Here is a 23,223-nt window from a genome sequence, read left to right on the forward strand (position 1 = left end):
ATTTTAATGAGGTTTAATGCTTTCTTTCATAATGCGATCATAATGCATCCATATAGATGATGAATAAGAGTGGAGATAATGTGCATCATCTTTCTCTTACCCATTTTATATGAAACCATCTTTCTGCATTTCCTTCAATTCTAAATGCTGACTTACAACTTAAATGCAGACTGTATTGCTTTGTATAATGGTTCATTTATCCCATATAATTGTAGTGTTTTGAAGAGCTTTCACCCCCCCCCCCCCTCCATGTGAGGTGCCTATTTTTGGTGGAGGGGACCCTCCCAGTGATGCTTTTCTTCCTGTATTCTCTGCTCTACTTCCTGAGTCTTTTTACTATCCTGTCCTCCACTCCATCAATGGGATCTAACCCCTTGCCTCTGTGTTTACCATACAGTGCAACCCCCATTTCTCTACATTTAGAAAGTGGGGAGGGAATCCTGGTAGTGTTACACTATTTTGCTCTGCTTTGGCAAGACAGCCAATCATGAATGGCCCATCCACGATCAGTCAGTTAGTGGGCTTGCCTGGAAGGGTCAAGGATGGTGTAAGTCTCCTTCCCTATGGTCTAGGGACAGGGCCCAAGGGTTGCTGTGGTACTCGTATAGCATCCAGGCTATCCCTGGCATTCCACTCTTGAGCACAGCCATTACTTGCCTGTGAGTGAGCATCCAATTGTGGATTTGTGGTGGGTGGGAAGCTGTGGTGTTGAATCCAATTCCTCCCAGGAATGAACACTTCTTCACTCTCATATTTATCAGGGTTCCTCAGCAAGTCCCAACCCAGTTCAGAAATCATAAATCATCAACAGAAAAACAAAGTAAGAAACAAAAAACATCAGAAGCTGCAACATATATGCCACATTCCTGATCATACACCCAACAGTTGAATGTCCAATTGGAAAAATATCACCCTTCTTCATCCAGAAGGGTTTGGAATTGTTGGCAAAATCTCCAAAAAATGTAAAGAAACTGTGATCAGGAGATATCCTTATTGAAGCTGCTACAGTAGCACAATCAGAAGAATTACTTCATGCAACATCTATTGCAAAATATCAATTACAGTTGCCCTCCACAAAACTTTTCTAGAGGTGTAATAACCAAGTGAGGACCTCTTTCATGTTCGTGATGAAGAGATATGTTCTGAACTCAAGGACTAAGGAGTGACATCCATAAGAAAAATAGTGATACATAGAGATGGGCATATGGTTCCCACTAGAAACATCATTCTTACCTTTAAAAAGTCAAAATCACCAACATCTGTCAAAGCAGGATATCTCAACTGTCCAGTACGACTCTATATCCCAAACCCCTTACAGTGCTTTAAATGATCATTCTCAAACTTCCTTTCATGGCTCTGTCATCTGTGCCCAGTGTGACAACAAAGAACATAAGACTGTAAAAGTAAAATACCAAAATGCTTTGTGAGGGAGACCACCAGGCATACTCCAGAACACACTAAAGGTGGAAGGACAAAAAGGAGATACAAAAGTTAACAACAGAATAATGCATCAAGTACCAGGAGGCAAAGAGGCAGTGTAATGTTTAGTAATTTGTAATTTATAGTTTATTATATTGTTATGACATCACTTTTAAACTCAATGTATTTCTGCTCTTACTTTGTACGAAATGCCTATATGCTTTGATTTCGAACTCGCGTATAATACTATTATTTAACCTTACTCCTTTAGTAATCTATTTAGCTTACCCCCCCCCCCCCCCCCCTTAATGCTGTAAAGTATGCTCTCACATGTGCTAGTATCGTAGACTGAGGAAAAGCCTCTGGCTGGGGCCAAATCCTTAATCTGCGTTGCTATAATTCAAATGTATTAATCCTTAAAAATTTATTTTTGTTAACGACTGCGCCATTAAGGATAGTGTAAAAGAATTTTCTATCTTTCCTTTACATACAAGAGAATAATTTAGCTAAGCACGTATAATAACCCTTAAATCAATTTTATCTCAAGCAACTCCGAATTACTCAGTTGTGGTGGTTACTTCACGTCACACAGGTTCGATTTGTTTTTATAAGACAGTGCATTGGCTAACAAAGATCAGGCAAGCTATTTACAAAACCAAACATGTTTATTTTAACTAAGACAATTAATGTACAGAGGAAGCAGTACATATCACGTGTCTGATTCTCCACACATTCATTAAAACAACTCATTTAAAGCATTAGACAAGGAAATTATTTACACTCAATTTATTAGATATGTGGATGGATTTTAGCACACTTAGCCTTACTCTCATTACAAATAATAATAGGCAAAAATTATACTATACACTTTCTAAGCATTTTATAACACAAGCACTATTCAAGTCTACAATATTCTTTTAAGCACATTCAAACTCATTTTTGGCTTTCTGACCTCTTCAACACATTATGCCACAAGTTAAACAGAATCAACATCTATCATCTGTACACACAATCTAGATTATTAACATAAAGCAATCTACTTACAACTTATAAGCTCACTATTTCATTGTACAGTCCTGAATCCAAAAGGGTTAAGGGTGAATTCCACTGGTTCCTTCCTTTCTTATATTTGCAATCGGGCACTATCCGACGGTAGTTGTCTGGCGATTTCCTCCCTTGTAACAGTACTGCATTTCTTCGTCGATGTTAGCAACTGGATCGGCTGCAACAAATCAGCACGTGGATCGATACGCTCGTCGAAGAATTTCATGGAAGGCTACCTTGAAATATGGCCTTTTCTACCAGCGAATCCCCCATGATCTCCAGAACTACTGCTCGCAGGACCCAGACTCTTCCCCTCCTCGAAAGCTTGCCACAGGAACAAAAAAATAGAGCAAGAGCTTTCTCCCCCTCAATCTCCGCCTTTTGTATCCTTGGCCACCCCCTCGGCCTTCCTTCCAAAACTTCCTGGATTTACTGGAAGCGCCCTTATCACCCACACTTACATTAGGTTTTGGTGGTAAAACTCATATAATCTGGTGACCTTTGAGACTGTTGTTGACCTTCAGTTTACTAGCCTAATCCTGTCTGATCTTGAGCATGGTGACTGGTCTGCCTTTTCCTCATTAGCGGGTTTTGATTCTGCAACAATCAGTTCATTTCCTGTCATTGATGAAGTGAAGTATATTATAGCAGTAGTCATGAGAGAAAAGCAGAAAAACAAGAAATCTTTTTTTCTGGCTCTATTCTCAAGCACAATGGTTGCACAGTTTGATCAGTAATTGCTGACAAAAAAAGCAAAGCAGAAAAACAAAAAAAATCTTTTTTTTTATTATTATAAACTTCTCCCAAATGACATAGAAGATTAATAACGACCATTTACCAAAGAAGAAATGAAAGCTGCTTTGCTAATTGTCATTCAACTGCTGTTGGACCAAATCATATCTGTTACAAGATGGTAAAACATTGGCAATGGATCAACTATTGCACCTTTACAACAGAATTTTCTGTGAGAGTATATTTCTGGACACACCTGGAAAAAAACGATTGAGTGCCTTTCCTGAGCCAGGGAAGGATCCCCCAATGACCAGCTTTTTGTGCAAAATTCTTGAAAAAATGGTTAACTTTGGTCTTTTATAAGTTTTAAAAGAGGTATACCGTGAGTAGACATATTGATACAAAAGTAATAATGGAAAAAACTCACAAAGATTATTTAATAGTATAATTTTCTCCTGTGTGTCACAGGCATCTTCAGTACATATTAAGCTCAAATTAAACAATAACTCGCAATTCCAATAATCGTCACCTAAGTAGCTGGTGTAAGATAACTAAAAAGGCCAATATATTTCCTAAAAAAAAAAAAATTAATACAATAAAAAGTTAGGAAAGATTAGCTGATTTGTAAAGTACTATCTCCCATAAAGGGGACAGACGTAAGCCGTCGGATCTGTTTAAGTTAGCAGAATGAAGCAGAGATTCACATGTTTCTTTATAAAGGCATTCCATGAGGAACCGACTTTTGTGAAGAACTCTTGTCTTTCTCCAATGAACTATGTCTAGTGAAGATGGCATGTTCTGCAAGTCCAGACTTTTCAGGTTTAAAGTATTCAGCTAGAAGAACACCAATCTTATATTGAATACTTTAAACCTGAAAAGTCTGGACTTGCAGAACATGCTATCTTCACTAGACATAGAGTTCATTGGAGAAAGACGAGTTCTTTACAAAAGTCGGTTCCTCATGGAATGCCTTTATAAAGAAACATGTGAAACCGCTTCATTCTCCTAACATAAACAGATCCGACGGCTTACGTCTGTCTCTTTATGGGAGATAGTACTTTACAAATCAGCTAATCTTTCCTAACTTTTTATTGTATTGATTTTTTTTTTTTTTTTTTTTAAAGAAATTTATTGACCTTTTTAGTCAACTTACAACATGACTTCCTAAAACATGAGTATCTAGTATCAGTTTTCTTTGAAATGGAAAAAACATCTGCTGCAAGTTCTTGGAGATTTGGAATACTGAAAGAGTTCTATAATTTTGGCTAGAGGGAATCTCCCTCTTTTTATCTAAATGAATCTTTCAAGTCTTGATTTAGTGCTGTGTGTGCATGTCACGGTTCTTAACTCTGATGATGCTAGGTACAGGTGCAGGAAAAAACTGCCCTCTGCTGCACCTATAACCAAGAAGACGGACATGGTTTTAAGTGTCACACTTCAAGTAAGGTCAACTCGATAACAGAACAACTTCCTCCAACAGAAAGTAATACCCTATATGTGGATTACTTTACCATCTTCTGTCACTCATATAATTGAGGATCAAGGAAAGACAGTTGCAACAAGCCATTGACGATCTCTTAAAATCGGCTCTTGCAAGGTTTCAAAATGGTTACAGATTTTCATAGCAGAAGACAGTTTGTGTACACCTCTGTTGCAGATGTTTTCTTCATCCCTACCTGTACTTCGATTAGGAGAATCACTAATTCCAGTTGTCTTGGAGGCCAAGTTCATGAGATTGATGTTTCACGAATAACTCAATTCCTCCCTCACTTAACATTACTTACAAGACAAGTACCATACAGCAGTGGACATTCTATGCACCTTATCTTCTACCCACTCAGGTGTTGACAAATGTTCTTTCCTTTGTTTATACAGGGCAGTTGATAAGATCAAAACTTTGACAACAGGTCCCACGTCTGTGATTCGGCCAGGAAGAGTACATTGCCATGGCTAGAACCTATTCACTATCAAGACATCAGTATTGCAGTTGCAGCATTTTGCACATAACCTCTTCCTAGTTTGTATGTAGAGGCAAATGAACCACCTTTGTCACTTCTAGACAGTAGCTGTCTCTGCTATAAGTAACTAAAATAAAATCCCTGCCAGAGCACCCCTGCATATCAAACTGCCTTTCTGCCACTGTGGGAGAATCTCTTCAACACACAACAGACTACCATAAAACCCTTTCTTGCAGATAAAAACTCTACAAACTCTAAAAATCGCAGTAGACAACATAATTCAGATGCCATCAAACTAACTTAAACCATATGTAAAGAAAGACTCAGGTGTAGTTCATTATCCATAATAAAGCTTAATGGTATAACTAACACCAAGTGGAAAAATACATTTACTAAACTCAGTATTTTGCTGCTTTTCTACCCAGCATCATCAGAGCACAGTTAATAATTGTGACAGGCATACACAGCACTAAACCAAGTAATTCTGGAAACAATTTAAATTGTAGCTGACATCTAATGTCCTTAAGTGGCACCTTTATGGGTCAGAAAACTACAAAGTTATTCAGGGAAGTCTTGCTATTAGGTCATTTTCAAATGACAGTCTCCCAGATCTTTGGTAAATTATCATCATCAAATTTCTGACATGTACCTCAAGGGGTGTACAGGATATGATAGTACTACACGAAAAAACTTACATCATTTCCTATCCACAGTTTTCCTCCAAATCAATGTTACCTGTCAAGATTCCAACATTATCAGATCTTATATTTCCATCTTGTAAGGCACTTTTTTACTGTATCAATCCACCTATATCTTGTTCTTCCTCTGGGTCTTTTTCCTGCCAACCTGGCCAAGAAAACTTGTTTTGCTAATTATTCCTCTTCCATTCTGTTTAAGTGCCCATACCACCTGAGATTAGCTTTGCTAACAATGTCAAGTTCTTTCCTAATATCCTCGTTTTTAATATGATATTGCCACTGATGATATCTGTTCACACCCCTAACCTTTCTCAGGACTCTCTTATCTGTGGTCTCTAATTTTTGGTCAAATGTTTTATTTCTGCTCCAGCTCTCAGATCCATTAGTTAAAATTGGTTTGAACTCTGTATTCTATACAGCTAATTTAGTGTTTTGATGGATTTTTCTCTTATTCCATATATTTTTATTTAGTTGACTTCATACTGTACCAGCTTTGATTATGTTGTCTATTTCCATATTTAATTTGCCATTTTCACTTAACATTGTACCTGAGTAACTAAAATGTTTTAGTAGTTCTATAGGTTCTCCATTCAAAATGCAGTTGATATTTTCAATGTTTCTACCTATTTTCATTTGTCTTTGATTTGTTATTGCTGACCTTCATACTATATCTATTACAACAGTTATTCAAACTAGTAATTTCTTGCAGACTTGTACCAGATTTATTTAGAAGTATGACATCATCTACATAAAGTTAAGAGCTGAGATTAACATATCCAATTTTGATATCAGGTTTAATACCCCTTTCCTTGATAATGTGATCCATATAGATAATGAATAACAGAGAGGATAAGGATAACGTACTACCTTCATTTCTAACTGCTGACTTACAACTCAAATAAAGACTAAGTATTGCTTGATATAATGCTCCATTGACATCATACAACTGTAGAGTTTGGAATAGCTTCTCACTTGGCACCTTGTCATATCTCTTTTACAGATCTACAAAACTTAAATACAGATCTTTGTTATATTCCCATGATTTCTTAACTATTTGTCGTAAAGTGAAAATCTGATCCTGACAGCCTCTATTTGGCCTGAATCCAGCTTGTTCTTCACCAAGCTTCCCTTCCACAACCGTTTCTCAAGTATACTTGCATAAATCTTACTAGGAACATTCAGTATGGAAATACCTCTGTAATTCTCACATTCAGGTTTATTTCCCTTTTTGTATATGGATACTATGAGAGCTCTACTCCAATCATCTGGAATTCATCCCTCTGTCCAGGCCTTCTGAACTATGCAATGCAGCCACTGTAAGACTTTTATACTTCCATACTTGAGTATTTCTGGTCTAATATCATCTACTCCAGCTGCCTTTCCACATATCAGACTTTCGATGGCTTTTTTTTTTTTTTTTTATTACTTCAAGTATGGATATATATTTCTGATTGCATTCCTGTTGAGTGTTTTTTTACCACTGTGTTCTCACTGATTGTTTCATTTAGTAATTTTTCGAAATCATTACTCCATACATCAAGGATATCTTTTTCTCCAGTTTTCATCTCATCTCTCATTTTCCCTTTACCCTCTTTTACCTTGCAGTGTCAGGTTTATTAATCATCAGACCCCAACCATTCACAGGATAAGGTGTTCAGCCCTGCTCCCCGGTGTATCATATGTCCTGTAGTGTTGAGTTCTCAATGCCGGTTTGCCTGTTTTGTGGGATGAGAAACCCCAGGATAAACTGGAGAAAAAACCCTACTGTCCACGCCCAAGACCGGATAACTTGGCTATGGCTGAGGAAGATCCTTCAGCTCCTCATATCACCGACAGGAATCGAACCTAGGACACTCCTTCCCCAGGAATATGGCTGCGAAGCGCTCAGCCACTAGGCTAACCGCTGTCACCTTTATCATCTCTAATTCCTTTTACAGCACTCTTTCCTCCATTTCTGAGCTTTTTCAACAACCTCCAGAATATCCTGCCACCTTCTTGATATTTATTTTATTATTTTTATTATTATTTGACACCTCCAGGGAGTCCAAAGACTCATCGAGGGAGAGTGTGCCAACAGCATCGAACGATTGGGCCCCTTCCAACTACTAACCGCACTCAAACTTACTTAACTGAGCCATTAGAGCAGAGGTGCTACCAATCGACCAACCTTTGCCGGCAAAGGTTGTCTGAATCAATCAATGCATTCTTCAGGATTTGCCACTGATATAATGTTTTTTTGGTTTCTTTGGTTTCTGTTCCCAAACTCTTTCATTTTTCTTGAATAATGTGTGTGTATTTTAGTCTACAGTTCATATCTGCAAGCTGTTCAACTTTTATTCACTTTAAAACTTTATTACATGTTCCTCTTTTCAATATGAAATTCAGTTCCATCCTGCTCAAGACCAAATGGTGATCACTTCAAAGTTCATATCCTTTGATAAGAAGATAGATTTTCTATCTTCTTATCAAAGTCTTCCCATGACTTTTGTTTAGCTAGTTTTACACAGTGTTTAGCTTTCTTACATTTGTCTCTGTATTCCTTAAGAGCACAAGCTGACTTATTTGCCAGGAACTTTTGATATGCTTTCTGCTTTTCCTTTACTACCTCTTTAATTTTCTGTGTCCATCATGGAGTTCTGATTTTTCTATTCTTGCAGACAACCTCACTACATGCCTCCTTGTCTGAATCAATCAATGCATTCTTCAGGATTTGCCACTGATATAATGTTTTTTTGGTTTCTTTGGTTTCTGTTCCCAAACTCTTTCATTTTTCTTGAATAATGTGTGTGTATTTTAGTCTACAGTTCATATCTGCAAGCTGTTCAACTTTTATTCACTTTAAAACTTTATTACATGTTCCTCTTTTCAATATGAAATTCAGTTCCATCCTGCTCAAGACCAAATGGTGATCACTTCAAAGTTCATATCCTTTGATAAGAAGATAGATTTTCTATCTTCTTATCAAAGTCTTCCCATGACTTTTGTTTAGCTAGTTTTACACAGTGTTTAGCTTTCTTACATTTGTCTCTGTATTCTTTAAGAGCACAAGCTGACTTATTTGCCAGGAACTTTTGATATGCTTTCTGCTTTTCCTTTACTACCTCTTTAATTTTCTGTGTCCATCATGGAGTTCTGATTTTTCTATTCTTGCAGACAACCTCACTACATGCCTCCTTGTCTGAATCAATCAATGTATTCTTCAGGATTTGCCACTGATATAATGTTTTTTTGGTTTCTTTGGTTTCTGTTCCCAAACTCTTTCATTTTTCTTGAATAATGTGTGTGTATTTTAGTCTACAGTTCATATCTGCAAGCTGTTCAACTTTTATTCACTTTAAAACTTTATTACATGTTCCTCTTTTCAATATGAAATTCAGTTCCATCCTGCTCAAGACCAAATGGTGATCACTTCAAAGTTCATATCCTTTGATAAGAAGATAGATTTTCTATCTTCTTATCAAAGTCTTCCCATGACTTTTGTTTAGCTAGTTTTACACAGTGTTTAGCTTTCTTACATTTGTCTCTGTATTCTTTAAGAGCACAAGCTGACTTATTTGCCAGGAACTTTTGATATGCTTTCTGCTTTTCCTTTACTACCTCTTTAATTTTCTGTGTCCATCATGGAGTTCTGATTTTTCTATTCTTGCAGACAACCTCACTACATGCCTCCTTGTCTGAATCAATCAATGCATTCTTCAGGATTTGCCACTGATATAATGTTTTCTTTGGTTTCTGTTCCCAAGCTCTTTCAATTTTCTTGAATAATGTGTGTGTATTTTAGTCTACAGTTCATATCTGCAAGCTGTTCAACTTTTATTCACTTTAAAACTTTATTACATGTTCCTCTTTTCAATATGAAATTCAGTTTCATCCTGCTCAAGACCAAATGGTGATCACTTCAAAGTTCATATCCTCTGTATTCTTTAGCATCCTGCACCAGTGAGAAAACATCAATATCAAAAATAACATAATCAATGAGATTGTTCTTATTCCCTTTTCTCTAAAGCCTCAAAAAATTCTTCCACTTTTACATGGGACCATAGGCACAAATAAGTCTTCTTCCTTTTCCCCTCTTTTATCATGCAGTGTCAAGGGTTTTCTGTTCATTAACTGCAACCGCAATCAAGGATAGGGTGGTTAGCCCTATGCCTACAAATGTCTCATTGTCCCATTCCCCATTCTGATATTTGCCCACATCACTCTACTTGATATTGCCTGCCATTTAAAAAGAATATCCTTGTATTTAGTGTTGAATACATCATATATGAAGGTTTGAAGTTGTTGTCCGGTTTATCTCATGTTGACGGCCATCATCATTTGCATTTACTGAAAACAGTACATGGCTTGACAGGGCACTTGCTCTAGTTCTTTTGTAGGCAGTGCCCTCTGGTGTTCTTCCAGATGTAGGAGGATGGATATTTCAGTTTGGCCATAGTATTGTTTCCCGCAGTCACGTGATTTTGTACACTCCTGGGAATTGTAGATGGTTGTGAGCGTTTTTGTATTTGCTTAAAATCACATGTGACTGCGGGAAACAATACTATGGCCAAACTGAAAAATCCATCCTCCTACGTCTGGAAGAACACCAGAGGGCACTGCCTACAAAAGAACTAGAGCAAGTGCCCTGTCAAGCCATGTACTGTTTTCAGTAAATGCAAATGATGATGGCCGTCAACATGAGATAAACTGGACAACAACTTCAAACCTTCATATATGCCGTGACAAGGTGGAGCACTGCATAGTCGAGTCTAAGGAAATTGTTATGGATCCTCATCATATAAATAATAACCCCAGTTATAATCTACCAGACTCTTTCAGCTCTGCTATCCGATATTGGCACACTCGTGAAATCAGACGCACGCAGCTGCTTAACAATTGAACTTCAACACGGACTGTAGCTACAGTTCAAAGCTAACTGAATTTTATAATAGTCGTTTTTATAGTGATACGATGTTTCTTATAGTTTTTTATTTGCTTTCTATGTTCCCACGCCTGAAGAAGTAGGACAATCCGATGAAACATGCTATGTTTTGAATAAATTTAATTGTTATTTCTAGTTCTCGGCTCTAAGTCAGTATATATAAATATGAACATATCCCAATTCTGAGTTAGTATTACAGATCGTTATATATATATGTATATAGAAAGTATTTTACCTTGGATACAATAAATGTTAAAGATACCAAGCTATTTTAAACCCTGTTTTACTCCATTTCCCAAGTAAGCAAACAGACAAACAAGTCAAGTTTGTGCCTGCAAGTGTTGCAAGTCTAGCTGACCCTGCACGTAGTGCAAGACCAAGGCAACTCATGGTAAAAATAGAATAAACTCTGATCACTAATCTTAATATTTACCCTTAATGCAAATCACATCTCCTTTGTATGATGATGCTTTGTATTAAAGGCAAGGGGCCACTACCCAGACCAATACTTATAAGCTCTGTATTACTAAAATCTTGGTATTTCTAGCCTGGCTCCCACTGATTCGACCTCAATAAAGGTAGAAACCGGTCTGGGTAGTGGCCCCCTTGCCTTTAATACAAAGCATCATACATCTCCTCCAGGAGATGTGCTTTGCATTAAGGGTAAATATTAAGATTAGTGATCAGAGCTTATTCTATTTTTACCATGAGTTACCTTGGTCTTGTACTACGTGCAGGGTCAGCTAGACTTGCAACACTTGCAGGTGCAAACTTGACTTGTTTGTCTGTTTGCTTACTTGGGAAATGGAGTAAAACCAGGTTTAAAATAGCTTGGTATCTTTAACACACACACACACACATATATATTTATATCTGTATAAATACTTTTATACCTCCATATTGAAGCATTTCTGGTAGAATATCATCTACTCCAGCTGCCTTTCCACATTTCAAGTTTTTTACAGCTTTTTCTATCTCAGGTATTGATATGAAGTACTCTTTAAAATATTCTAGTATGGAATATTTTAAATGTCACTGCTTGGCACATTTAACTGTCCTTCAATGTAATTACTCCAGGCATCTAGGATACCTTTAACTTCAGTTTTCATGTCACCTTTATCATCTTTGATTCCTTTTACAGTACTCTTTCCTCGATTTCTAAGCTATATATAACCTCCAAAATATTTTGCCATCTTCCTAATATTTATTTTCTATCTTCTTACCAAAGTCTTCCCATGACTTTTTTTTAACCAACTTTTACACATAGCTTAGCTCCCTTACATTTTTCTGTGTATTCTTTTAGGGCATCTGCTGACTTATTTAATAGGAACTATTGGTATGCTTTCTTCTTTTCCAGGACTGCTTTTTTAACTTCTTGTGCCCACCATGGGGTTCTTATTTTTCTATCATTGCAGACAATTTTGCCACATACCTGCCTAGCTGAATCAGTCAGTCAGTCTTCAGAGTTTGCAACTGAGACTCCAAGGTATGGTTCTTGTTTTCAGTTTGTTTCATTTTTGTCTTCAATAATGTTTGTATAGTGAAGTCTGCAATTTACTTGTAAAAGCTGTTCAACTTTAATTATTTTTGAAAGTTTCTTACATACTGTTATTTTCAATGTTATATCCATTTTTATCCTGCTTAGTACTAAGTTAATGTACTTAGTACTAATTGATGCAACAATACTTTTTTTTTGAGGTTGAGAGAGTGTTTCATAATTGATGTTGATCTAAGAATAACCACTCAGACTTGTAATAACTTATGTAATAAAGATTGTTTTCTCCATCTCATCCTTGGTGAAGGACTATCCAGAGCATGGTCTGCCAATCCCGACTTGCCATACAGGTGATCTCGGATGTAAGTTTTATGTTCTTTAAGGCATATGTTAACTGATCTACCAGTCTGTCCAAAGTAGACTAACTTGCATGCAGAAGGAACTTTTTACATTTACGTTCATGTATGTAAATGTAATGCAAAGAACTCTGGCGATTTTTTCTGATGTAGCAAAACTTCTGTGATCCTGTATGTTGGGTGTAGGTGGGATGGGGGAGTGCATGTAATATTTTATCTATTTTATATGGGCTGTAGCCATTGGCTAAAATGGTTTTGTGAAGCTCCCTAAGCTCGTTTTAAGGTCTGTTATTTAAACAAATAGTGCTGACTCAGTAAGTACGAGATTTGAGAATGCCATATAAAGGTGGTGGCGTGTGATTGTCTATGTAAATACCCACCAGTATGAGTTGGTTTTCTGTAGATGCAGAAGGATAATAAACCATTAGGAAGTCATGTCACCAATGTATCTAAAAAGGAAAGACTGCTGTTACTTTTTCTGTGGGGAAGTTTATTTTAGGATGTTTGTTGTTAAAATGCACCAAAAATGTATCTAATGTCTTGGCCATGAGGCTAAACAGTGAACACATCATCAAAATAGTGCAGCCAAATTGTTGGTTGTTGTATGTGACTGTATTCAGAGCTTGGTTTTCATAATGCTCCATATGGAAAGTTACTGGGGTGGGGGATAGATGGGAGCCCATAGCAGTCCTATGAAGTTGCTTAATATTTTTCCAATTCCATACGAAATAGCCTGCATGTGTGGTGAATAATTCAGTTATGTCATGGGGAAATTGTGGCTTGATAAGATCAAGGCTTTCAGTCAAAGGTACATTAGTGAAAAGTGAGGCAATATGAAAACTAACCATGATGTCAGAGTTAAATTTTCTATTAATGTTTTAAGTTGTAAAGAAATTCTAATAGATGAGGGAGAGTTTCCTGTAAGGGAGGAAGGTGATTTGGATAAATGTTTAGCCAATTTCTTGGTGGGCCTGTCTATGTTATTTACTATTGGAGGTTTTGGGTTTGTGAATTTTCAGGACCTGTGGTTGGACATGATAAGGTTTAAGTGTTTTGGTAATTTCTTTAGGCCAGGATGTACAAATTATTACTTTTAAAGTTAAAAGTAATTAAAAGTGTACAAATTATTTCTTTTTTGTAATAAATTGCACACTTTTTTTTGGGGTGGGGGGTGTAGGATCCCAGTCTATGATCTGATACGTGGAGGAGTCTTTAAGAAGTTGATTCATTTTTCTGTTGTATTGCTTAGTTCATAAATGACAGAGGCATTATCCTTATTGGCTTTAGTTACAATAAATTGTTTATTCTTATATATAGCTTTCTAAGTGCTGATATTTCTTTTGGTGGAATGTTATTCTTGGGAAGTTTGGGTTTTTTAGAATACTAGCCACATCCAACCAAATGTTGTTAGCCATGGTTGGTGCAAGTCCGTAGATACCATATTCTATACTGGTCATGAATTTTAAAAATGGTACTTTGGGGGGGGGGGGGGGTACAATGTGAAATCATGACCACAACTGTGTTGATTGCATCTTCTTGAGAGTGTTTGTGACGATAGATTTACGACTATGCATTCTTGTCGTAGTTGTGATCAGGGAACAGCTCTACTGTTGAATTTTTTCTTAAAACTGAGCTTAGGGACCTTTGCAACATCTTTTTAGCCAATGGCTACAGCCCATATGAAATAGATAAAATATCAAATGCATCCCCCATTCCTCCTACACCCAATCCACAGGATCATAGCAAAGCCATTCCCATACCATATGTTAAGAGTACATCAGAAAAAATAGCCAAGTTATTTGCAAATGCAATCTTTATACCACTTTCAAACCTTTCATTCAACTAGCTACTTTTATACGTTCTCCTAAAGATCGACTACATCCTCATGAACATCCAGGAGCGTAAAAAGTTCCTTGTGCCTGCAAGTTAGTCTACTTTGGACAGACTGGTCGATCAGTTAACATACACCTTGAAGAACGTGAAACTTCATCTGCGATCATCTGTATAGCAAGTCAGGATTGGCAGCTCTTGCTCTGGATACTTCACACAGGATCAGATGGAGAAAACCATCCTTATTACATAAGTCATAACAGGTCTGAGTGGCTATTCTTAGAATCAGCATCAACTATGAAGCACTCTCCCAACCTCAACAGGTATGGTTGCATTAATTTACCAAAGATCTAGAAGACTATCATTTTAAGAACTAATAACTGGATTTCTCTGAATTAACTTTGTAGTTTTCTGACCCATAGAGGGTGCCACTTAAGGACATTAGGTGTCAGTTACAATTTAAAATGTTTCTACAATTACTTTGTTTAGTGCTGTGTGCCTGTCACAGTTGTCATTGTGCTCTGATGATGCTAGTGAGTTTAATAAATGCATTTTTTTCCTCTTGGTGTTAGATGTACCATCAAGCTTTATTATATATCACTTCCGCCATGGCAATCATACATGCCAGCATGCAGCTTTTCTTTCATGAGGCTTCCGAAATTTTCTACTCCTGCTGTCGCCTACTAGTAGCTGTTCAAAGCTCATAGAACTGAATACATTGATTTTATGCCTGTCTACACAGACGGCTCAAAATCAGAGGATTTAGATGGAACTTCTGCCATCTTTCCAGACAGCATTATATCTGCAGAAATCTCACTAGAGTGTAACAACTTTACAGCAGAGCTGGATACAATAGAGCTTGCACTAAAATACACCAGATTCCACTACTACTAAAGGTGTATAATATATTCAGACTCGCAAAGTTCTCTTCAGGCAATAAAAAGTCTATAGCTACAGTAATCCGGTTCTCTCTCGAATTCAATATCTCCTCTTTCACTTATGGCAGCTACACCTGTTTCACTTGCTCATTGTTGCATGAACTATAACATGCTACTTTGTGCTCTGAAGATGATTGTTTGAAATCAAGCGAAATATAAGTCAGTTAATGAACTTTTTATTTTTTTTATTTTTTTTTTTTCTAAATTAGTCCATTGGGTGTTGGTAATGCTATTAAAGTAAGTTCTGAATAACATTCAACACCTAAGCTTGTCTATTAGAGTAATAATAAGCTCTTCCAAATTGAGCCTGAAATTAAGTTATGGCAGTTTAGCCTATATAAGGGTTGTTTTTGCTTGGCTCTGCCTAGGTTATAGTCAACTCACCCACTCCTTCTTTTCTGAGATGTGATGACATGCCTTGTGAGTTTTGTGACTCTGGACTATTCATCACCCGTATTTTAATCATCTGCCCTCATTTTGCCATCGAGTGCAGTAATTATTTTAGTCACTTTTATAATCTGTCTGAGCTCCAAACACAGGGAGATGTATCAGTCTCATCAACTATCAGAGTATTAATCTTTACTTTATATAAAAATATAATGTACTTTTTAGTTTAAGTTATTGTAAATAGGCTTTAAAAAAAAAAAAACTCGGATTCAGTGTGCGTTTTATGAATTTTAATAGTTTTAGTACTTTTTTTACATGTTTTATGTGCATCTTTTACATTTTTTTTTCTTATTTATTTATGAAATAGTATACTACTAAGAAATGTTTAATTACTGATTTTTGTTATTTTTTCTCTTATTTCTAGTATAGTTTTTAGACCTATATAAACCCTTGGGTTATTGCGCTTATTTTTGGTGCAATATGACCATTGCTGTTCTTGGGCCATTAAACCCAGACAAACTCTCCTCTTCCAGATCTACCAAGCCTTGTCATATTCCCACGATTTCTCAACTATTTGTCAAAAATCTGACTTTGTCCACTATTTGGCTTCTAACCCAGCTTGTTCTTATCCAAGTTTCTCTTCCACAGTTTTTGCAACCTCTTTTTAAATATTTGTATAAATCTTACCTGGAACATTTAGTACAGAAATTTCTCTGTAATTCTCACATTCAAATTTATTTCCTTTTTTATAGATGAGTAGAGCTCTGATAGATGAACTATCAGAGCTCTACTCCAATCATCTGGAATTCTACCTTCTGACCAGGACCTCTGAATTATGCAGTGTAACCACTGCAAAACGTTTATACCTCCATATTTGACATTTCAGGTCGAATATCATCTACTCCAGCTGCCTTTCCACATTTAAAGAAGTTTTTGATGGCATTTTCTATCTCAAGTATTAATATGTACTCCTCTCTGCATCCATCTCGAAAATTTTCTACTATTATTCTGTTACTGCTTGTTTTGTTGTTTCACACATCTAGGATAACATTATCTTCAGTTTTCATATCACTTTTATCATCTTGGATTCCTTTTACAGTACTCTTTCCTCCATTCCTAACCTTGAGAATAGAATAGAATTCTATATCTTTATAAATAATGTTTGTTTATTGATTTATTTTTGTTCCACTGGCAAGGTTGAGAATAATTATTATGCAAAGTATCTTGCATTTTTGTGACAGAAGAATATTTTGAATGTAATGAGAAGTAAAAACAGTAAATGGTGCGAGTATTATTGGTACAGAAACATTCATTCCACTTAAAAGATGTCTCTTTTCTGAACCATGGATCTCTGAATAGTGCACTGAATACTGTACAAGAGATGAAAAACAATTATATTCAGTTTGCTCTCATTAAAATCTCCACCTTAATTTTTCTTTGTACTAAAGCTTGAAATAGTTTCAAGAATATTATCAACACATCCAAACTGATTTTGAAATTACCAAAATTGGCTCTTTAAAAATCATAAACATTTGTCTAACTCTGCTTTCACCTTTTTTGCACTTTAGTTCATACACTGTATTTATTTGTTATAAGCCAGGAAAAATGTTCTTTTGCCATTCTAGGCAACACACAACATTGAATATCATTGGTCAGAAGAATCTTGTCCAAACACAAAAAAAAGCTCATGGTTCCTGATGACATTTCTCTGATTGCTCTAAAGGTTTGTGCTTCATAGCTACTCCTGTTTTATGTTGCATCTGTATTCTTTCCCATTCAACTGTATATATCCTACAGCTATTACTGGCCTGCTTGGCCGAGTGGTTAGCATACCTGCTCTCCAACCAAGATGCTGTGGGTTTGGATCCCACCATGGGCATGGATGTTGTGATTGTCTTTCGGTAGGAGATGAATTTCATCAGTCAGTGCCACCGTCCAGCTTATTGAAGTTTAGTTCATAAAAATGAACTAAACTTAATGTACTAAGTCAGTACCACCGTCCAACTTATTGAAGGTCTGAAGTGTCTTGAAAAAGTTCCATGTTTGTTCTCTAGAGTAGAGTTTCCTTTTATGTAGCTCCCACTTAAGAAAATTTTTTTGTAAAAACCTTTTGTGGGAGAGAGCTGCATAAAAGGGGAGAGGGGAACTTGAGAATTAGCATGTATTCAACTCATTCCTAAAAATGGTGAGAAATTAATTCTGTTTTAATTCTAAAGTAAATTAGAAAAACATTAACATTTCAAGGTAACACATCAGCTTCTGTGTTACCTTGAAACTTCAACTAATAACTAGTCACCAGTATGGATTCTGCCACTTTCAGTCAACAGGGAATCTTCTTCCTTTTGCCCACCGTTTGGATAAATGTCATGAAAAGATTTGAGGAATGTGAAATGGTTGTTCTTGATATCACTAAAGCATTTGATCAGGTTTGGCCCAGATGCCAATTCAGTAAGCTCCCATTATACATCGTTTTTCTTCTGATTTCTGCATTCGTAGCAAAGCGTGAAGAGAGGGTGCCATCCATCATGACATAGTGAATGACTAGAAAAGAATCTGGCTATCCAGTTACATAGGGTGGTGGATAGCTGAGGAAATGCAATGCGTTTAGTATACCTTGATCAAGTAAACATGATCAAGTCTTGGAAACATCAAGAGCAATGGCATACCTTTCTGCACCTTTCCATGGCACGTGTCCAGCAGTAAGTAATGTAGGCTAAAAAAAGGTCAGCCATGATTCTGAATTGGCTGAATCCATAATGGTGGTTGTTGATTCAGTAGTAGGCATCTAAATAGTAGAGAAGTTGATTGTTAATGACTTTCTCTACTATTCTGCAGAGGATTTGATAGTGAAATTGAGACAACTTTTGTCTCCATTCTTTGGAATAGGTTGGATATACGCTTGCTTCCATGTGTGTTTGGATAATTGCCTGCTGAGTATAGAAGATTATAGAGACAAGAGAGGATGAATGTTAGTTTTTGAATGCAGAGTACAATTGGAGAGATGCCATCAGTAATCGAAGAAATATTCTTAGTGTCCAATCTGTTTAGTATTCTTCTGATTTCTTTTAGCTAGAAGAATACTGAACACAAAGGCTATTGTGTTCAATAGCCTTTGCAAGGGACTGGAAGGCACAGCTGTCATTTATGTTTCCACTCACTTTCTATGATTATGAACTGATTCACCAAGAGGAGAGGCGACCTCTGGTGCCATCTGGATGGGAGAGAGGTGGGAATGCAGGTGAGCAGAAGTGCATTCAATGGCTTTTGTGTGTGACCAGAAGGGATGACTACTGTTCGGACAACAGATGAGTTTTTTGATAGTGACTTTTATGAAGTTGGAATTGGATTTACCAATAGTTGATTTATATTTATTGTGTGCTTCTGCATAAGCTGAGGTGAAGCTTGGGTTTTTCATGCAAGCCCCCTACAGTAAAGTTTTTTTTTTTACTCCGACTGCTTTCATACCTCTTCTGTTGAACCAGGGCTTAGAAAGTGGATGGGAATTTTGGATGAAATAACAGATGAATGCCTTCATGCTACTGAAGATGATTGCTGTGACTTGTTCAGTGCAGATGTCTGGATCAGAACAGTGGAAGCAGTAATCATGCCATGCAAAAGAAGAGTAGTAGTTCTGGAGATCATCCCACTTTGTATCATTGTGGTCAGAGGAGGGGGCATTCTGTGAGACTGGAAACTTGCACTAGATAGTGGTCGGAGTTGCCAAGAGGAAAGGTAACATCTACAGTGTGTCTGGAAAGAGAATTAATTAAAAAAAATAATAATAATAAATAAGGTTAGTGGGAGAGTGGAGGGGGGATTATCTGGAATTTGGGTAGGTAGCTGCATGATTTGTGTTAGATCATTGCTTATAGTAAAAACTTCCGCATCACATCCAGCTTGATCTGTGATATTGGAGAAGGGAAGCCAGTTAGAGTTGTGGCCATTCAGGTCTCCTCAGCCAATGACTTTGCTGTTTAGTAACTGGATTGTAGATGGTCGAGTTTTCATGGAGAGGAAGATCAAGAGGGCTTTGTAGTTTACAGAGTTTGGAAACCAGTATATGCAGCAGAACTGAAATGAATCACGAAGAGTGTAATTTTGATATTGAAGGTGAACTGTGGGTGATGTAGTTGTAATTTGCATTTTTGTTAAGAGGAGGAGGTCTGGTTTGGATGTCTGTAAGTAATGATGGATGGAATTTATGCCACAGATGTTTGTAAAGTGGATGTGGAAATTATTTATTTTTATTTTTTTGTAGGGATCTTGGTAAGTTTTGAATATTGTGCTTGGTTTGAATTGTTTGGATGAACTGGTAATTGAGGGACATGTATTATGTTCTCAGTATTGCTGTCATTGTTTCATTTTTCATTTTTGGTTTGTTTTTAGATGAAAGAAAAGAGTTGAGGGGAGATAGACTTGTGAACATGACACCCTTATAGAGAGAGCACGACCAGTCTCCTTGTCATTCTGCGGCCTTGATAGTGCCTTCCACATACTGCTACTCGGAGTCCAGGATTATGTGCCAGTTGATCAGGAAACCTAACATGTGACTGACTAGTTTGGGCCCTTATACTATCTGTAGTGCCTATGTTATCACCATTTTAACTGATGTACTCTTGAAATGGAGTATGGTCAGGATCTCTAAGTATGTTAAACATGACCTTGAAGGGTATCACTCATACTGCAAGAACTAGAAGGGGAGAATGGAGACTGGAACCTCTTCTGTAGGCCAAACATAGGATACAGATATATAAAATAAAAATATATACCAAGGAAATATATATATGTCCATTATCGATGTTCGCTTATAACTCGAACAAATTAACCTATTTTGATGTGGTCTTCACCAGTAGATAAAGAATATTCCAAAGATGGTTTATGTGCATTTTCATTTATGTAGATCTCCAGATTATGGAGCATTGATTTTTTTTTTTTCTTCATCCCTCCATGGCATGTACTATAGTTTAACAATACCTGACCACTATTTTGTGGCTATATATTGTTAAATTCTATTGTTAGATATTGTGATATTAAGTTCTTTTGTTATTACAGGTAGGCATTAAAAAATCCGGTTCCATCAGATCTCCGGCATGGATTTCGGAGTGCGCATTTTCAAATTTACCACGTTGGCGCACCACTGTTTTCTGTTTATGTTTTGATGGCGCTGTATTCGATAAGCATTGCGATAACCTGCTTATTCCTTCTCTTTTTATCATTTATTTGCTGCTGTATTGCCCCATTATGGATTCAGCAAAGAAAAGAGGTGGCATAAAATGAAAAATCGTGCGTTGTCGATTGCAGAGAGAGTGGAAGTGCTAAAAAAACTTGATAGCGGCATGTATGCGAATATTAATTAAAATTCTGAGGAACTATTTTATTCAGTTGAACTAAAATTCTGAGGAACTATTTTATTCAGTTGAACTAAAATTCTGTAGAACTGTTATATTTAGTTGGTGAACATTAAAATTTCATAAGCTTTTCATTTAGTGTTTAATTTTCTTTCTTTAAAGGACTGTACAAGTGGTCATTTTCTGTTAAAAATATACAGCATATATAACCATCCGAAATCCGGATGGTTATATATGGCTATAAATGCTGGCACCTGAAGGGTGCTGGCATTTTTAAAAATCCGGCACCCTTCAGGTCTGGAGGTTGCCCGGATTTTTGAATACCCACCTGTACCATTATTATGTTCATTAGTAGTTTTTATAATTATTAGTAGGTATTTTTTTTTCCAATATGCTATGATGAAGAGCAAATTCTATAAGTCGCTCGACTCCTGTGGCAAGGCATATGAGGCTAAATAGACAGAGGGAAATTATTGAAGTTTCTTGGAATAATAGTGAATGGTCTACTTTCTCTTATAATTGTGATATAAGATATTCCATTGATCCAAGCATCTGTGATCGGTACTATGACTGTAGTATGTCAGCACTGTAAAGCACTTAAATACAGACATAAATTTCATGGAATGTGTTGATTGAATGAAAAGGTAGAACTCAATGAAAGCACAGTTCCTCCTGAACCGTTATCACTCATTACAATGCACCATCCACAGTCTCATCAATTTATTGAAACTATTTGAGCTTACAGTTCTGAATTTCAAATGGCATCATTTGATATGAAGCAAAGAGTTGAAAAAAGTAGGCATGAAATAGTTCATGCCTGCTTTCAAGATGCAAGGTTTAAGTGTACCATTTAGCTGGAAGTTTGTTGCCATTCGAACCAAATGATGATAAATTTTTACAAATTTATTTCATTTCAAAATGAACAAGCAGCTTTCTGTTGTTACAGATCACAGAGTTGAACTCAGAAAGTGCCTTATAATCTGGTTTTGTCATGAACCTGTAAAGCACACAATGTTGAAATTTGCAGTTCTGTGAAATTCATCTAATATGTATGCTATATCAACAAGGGCTCAGACCAAGCTACATTTTGTTTGCAAAATGAATGTAGGAAAATAGATCTTTACTAAACTGGACAATACATCAGTACCTCTTAAGCTATTTGGCAGAATTTATCATTTGATATTCATGAACACCATCCAACTGTAGTTCATCTCACATTTCATCTCGAAAACGGTCAAAGAGTTATACTTCACAGAAAATAACACACTCAGCATAATGGAGTCACCAAGGGACACAACATTAACAGCCTTTTTTAAGCTACACATTGAAGATAATTTTGCCCCAAAACACTGACCTATAACGTGCTACTTACATACTACACCTGGCATGAAAACAAATTTCAATGAAGATGACAGGGTGCCAACATGGACAGTTATCCTGGGTGTGAAAACTGCGATATTCTAGGTCATGTTTATGGTGTACATCCTAATAATGCTGAATGCTTTTATTTATGAATGCCCTTGATGTAGTATGTAGTACATCCGACATACTGGGATGCATGTGTAAGGCTTTGAATTTGAAAGAAGATGATTCTCACTAGTCTGATTGCCTCAACGATGCAATAATTTCATACTCTCCATCATATTTTCAACTTTGCTTTGCTACAACATGACTGATACTCTATGGCTATGGTCAACTTACAAAAATCATTTTTTGGAAGATATCTTACACCAAGAACATTCTACTTGTTCTCAATCTCAGTTTAATGAAGTTATATATAATGAGGCATTACTGAGACTTGAATCAATTGTTAAGTCAATAAGTGACAAAAGTGTTAAAGATTTCTGTCTTCTGATACTGAACAATCCTTTGCCTCGACATACAGATTTAACTGGGGAACCTGATACAATTTTAATTAACTTTAGGATTTATTAAGTGACTATAGAATAACATGTATGCCACAGTAAATAACTTTTGGATTATGTAAATATTTCGTCTTATGTGTCATAAGACATCATCAGTACAATTATCAAACAATGATAGGAATTGAATTCAAGAAACAGTGCGCATGCTGAAATTAGAATCTCTCTATGTGTA

General features: G+C 36.5%; 1 protein-coding gene across 7 annotated transcripts in view; it reads left to right on the forward strand.

Moving 5' to 3' along the window:
* LOC150101365 (serine/threonine-protein phosphatase 2A 56 kDa regulatory subunit gamma isoform-like) overlaps positions 1-23,223 on the forward strand; it is a 430,932-nt gene that overhangs the window by 301,751 nt on the left and 105,958 nt on the right. Inside the window, exon 15 of one of the 7 annotated variants that reach the window (XM_090400223.1) lies at positions 12,188-12,258. The exons of the other annotated variants lie outside the window; for them this stretch is intronic. Within the exon in view, the coding sequence (XP_090256349.1) occupies positions 12,188-12,212 (25 nt within the window). The 3' untranslated portion in view covers positions 12,213-12,258. The remainder of the gene's footprint in view (positions 1-12,187; positions 12,259-23,223) is intronic. 7 annotated transcript variants of the gene reach the window in all.

Source organism: Typopeltis vanoorti, chromosome 11 (assembly GCF_054136105.1).
Source record: "Typopeltis vanoorti isolate ZY-2024b chromosome 11, IOZ_Tvanoo_1.0, whole genome shotgun sequence".
NCBI classification, from domain to species: Eukaryota; Metazoa; Arthropoda; class Arachnida; order Uropygi; family Thelyphonidae; genus Typopeltis; species Typopeltis vanoorti.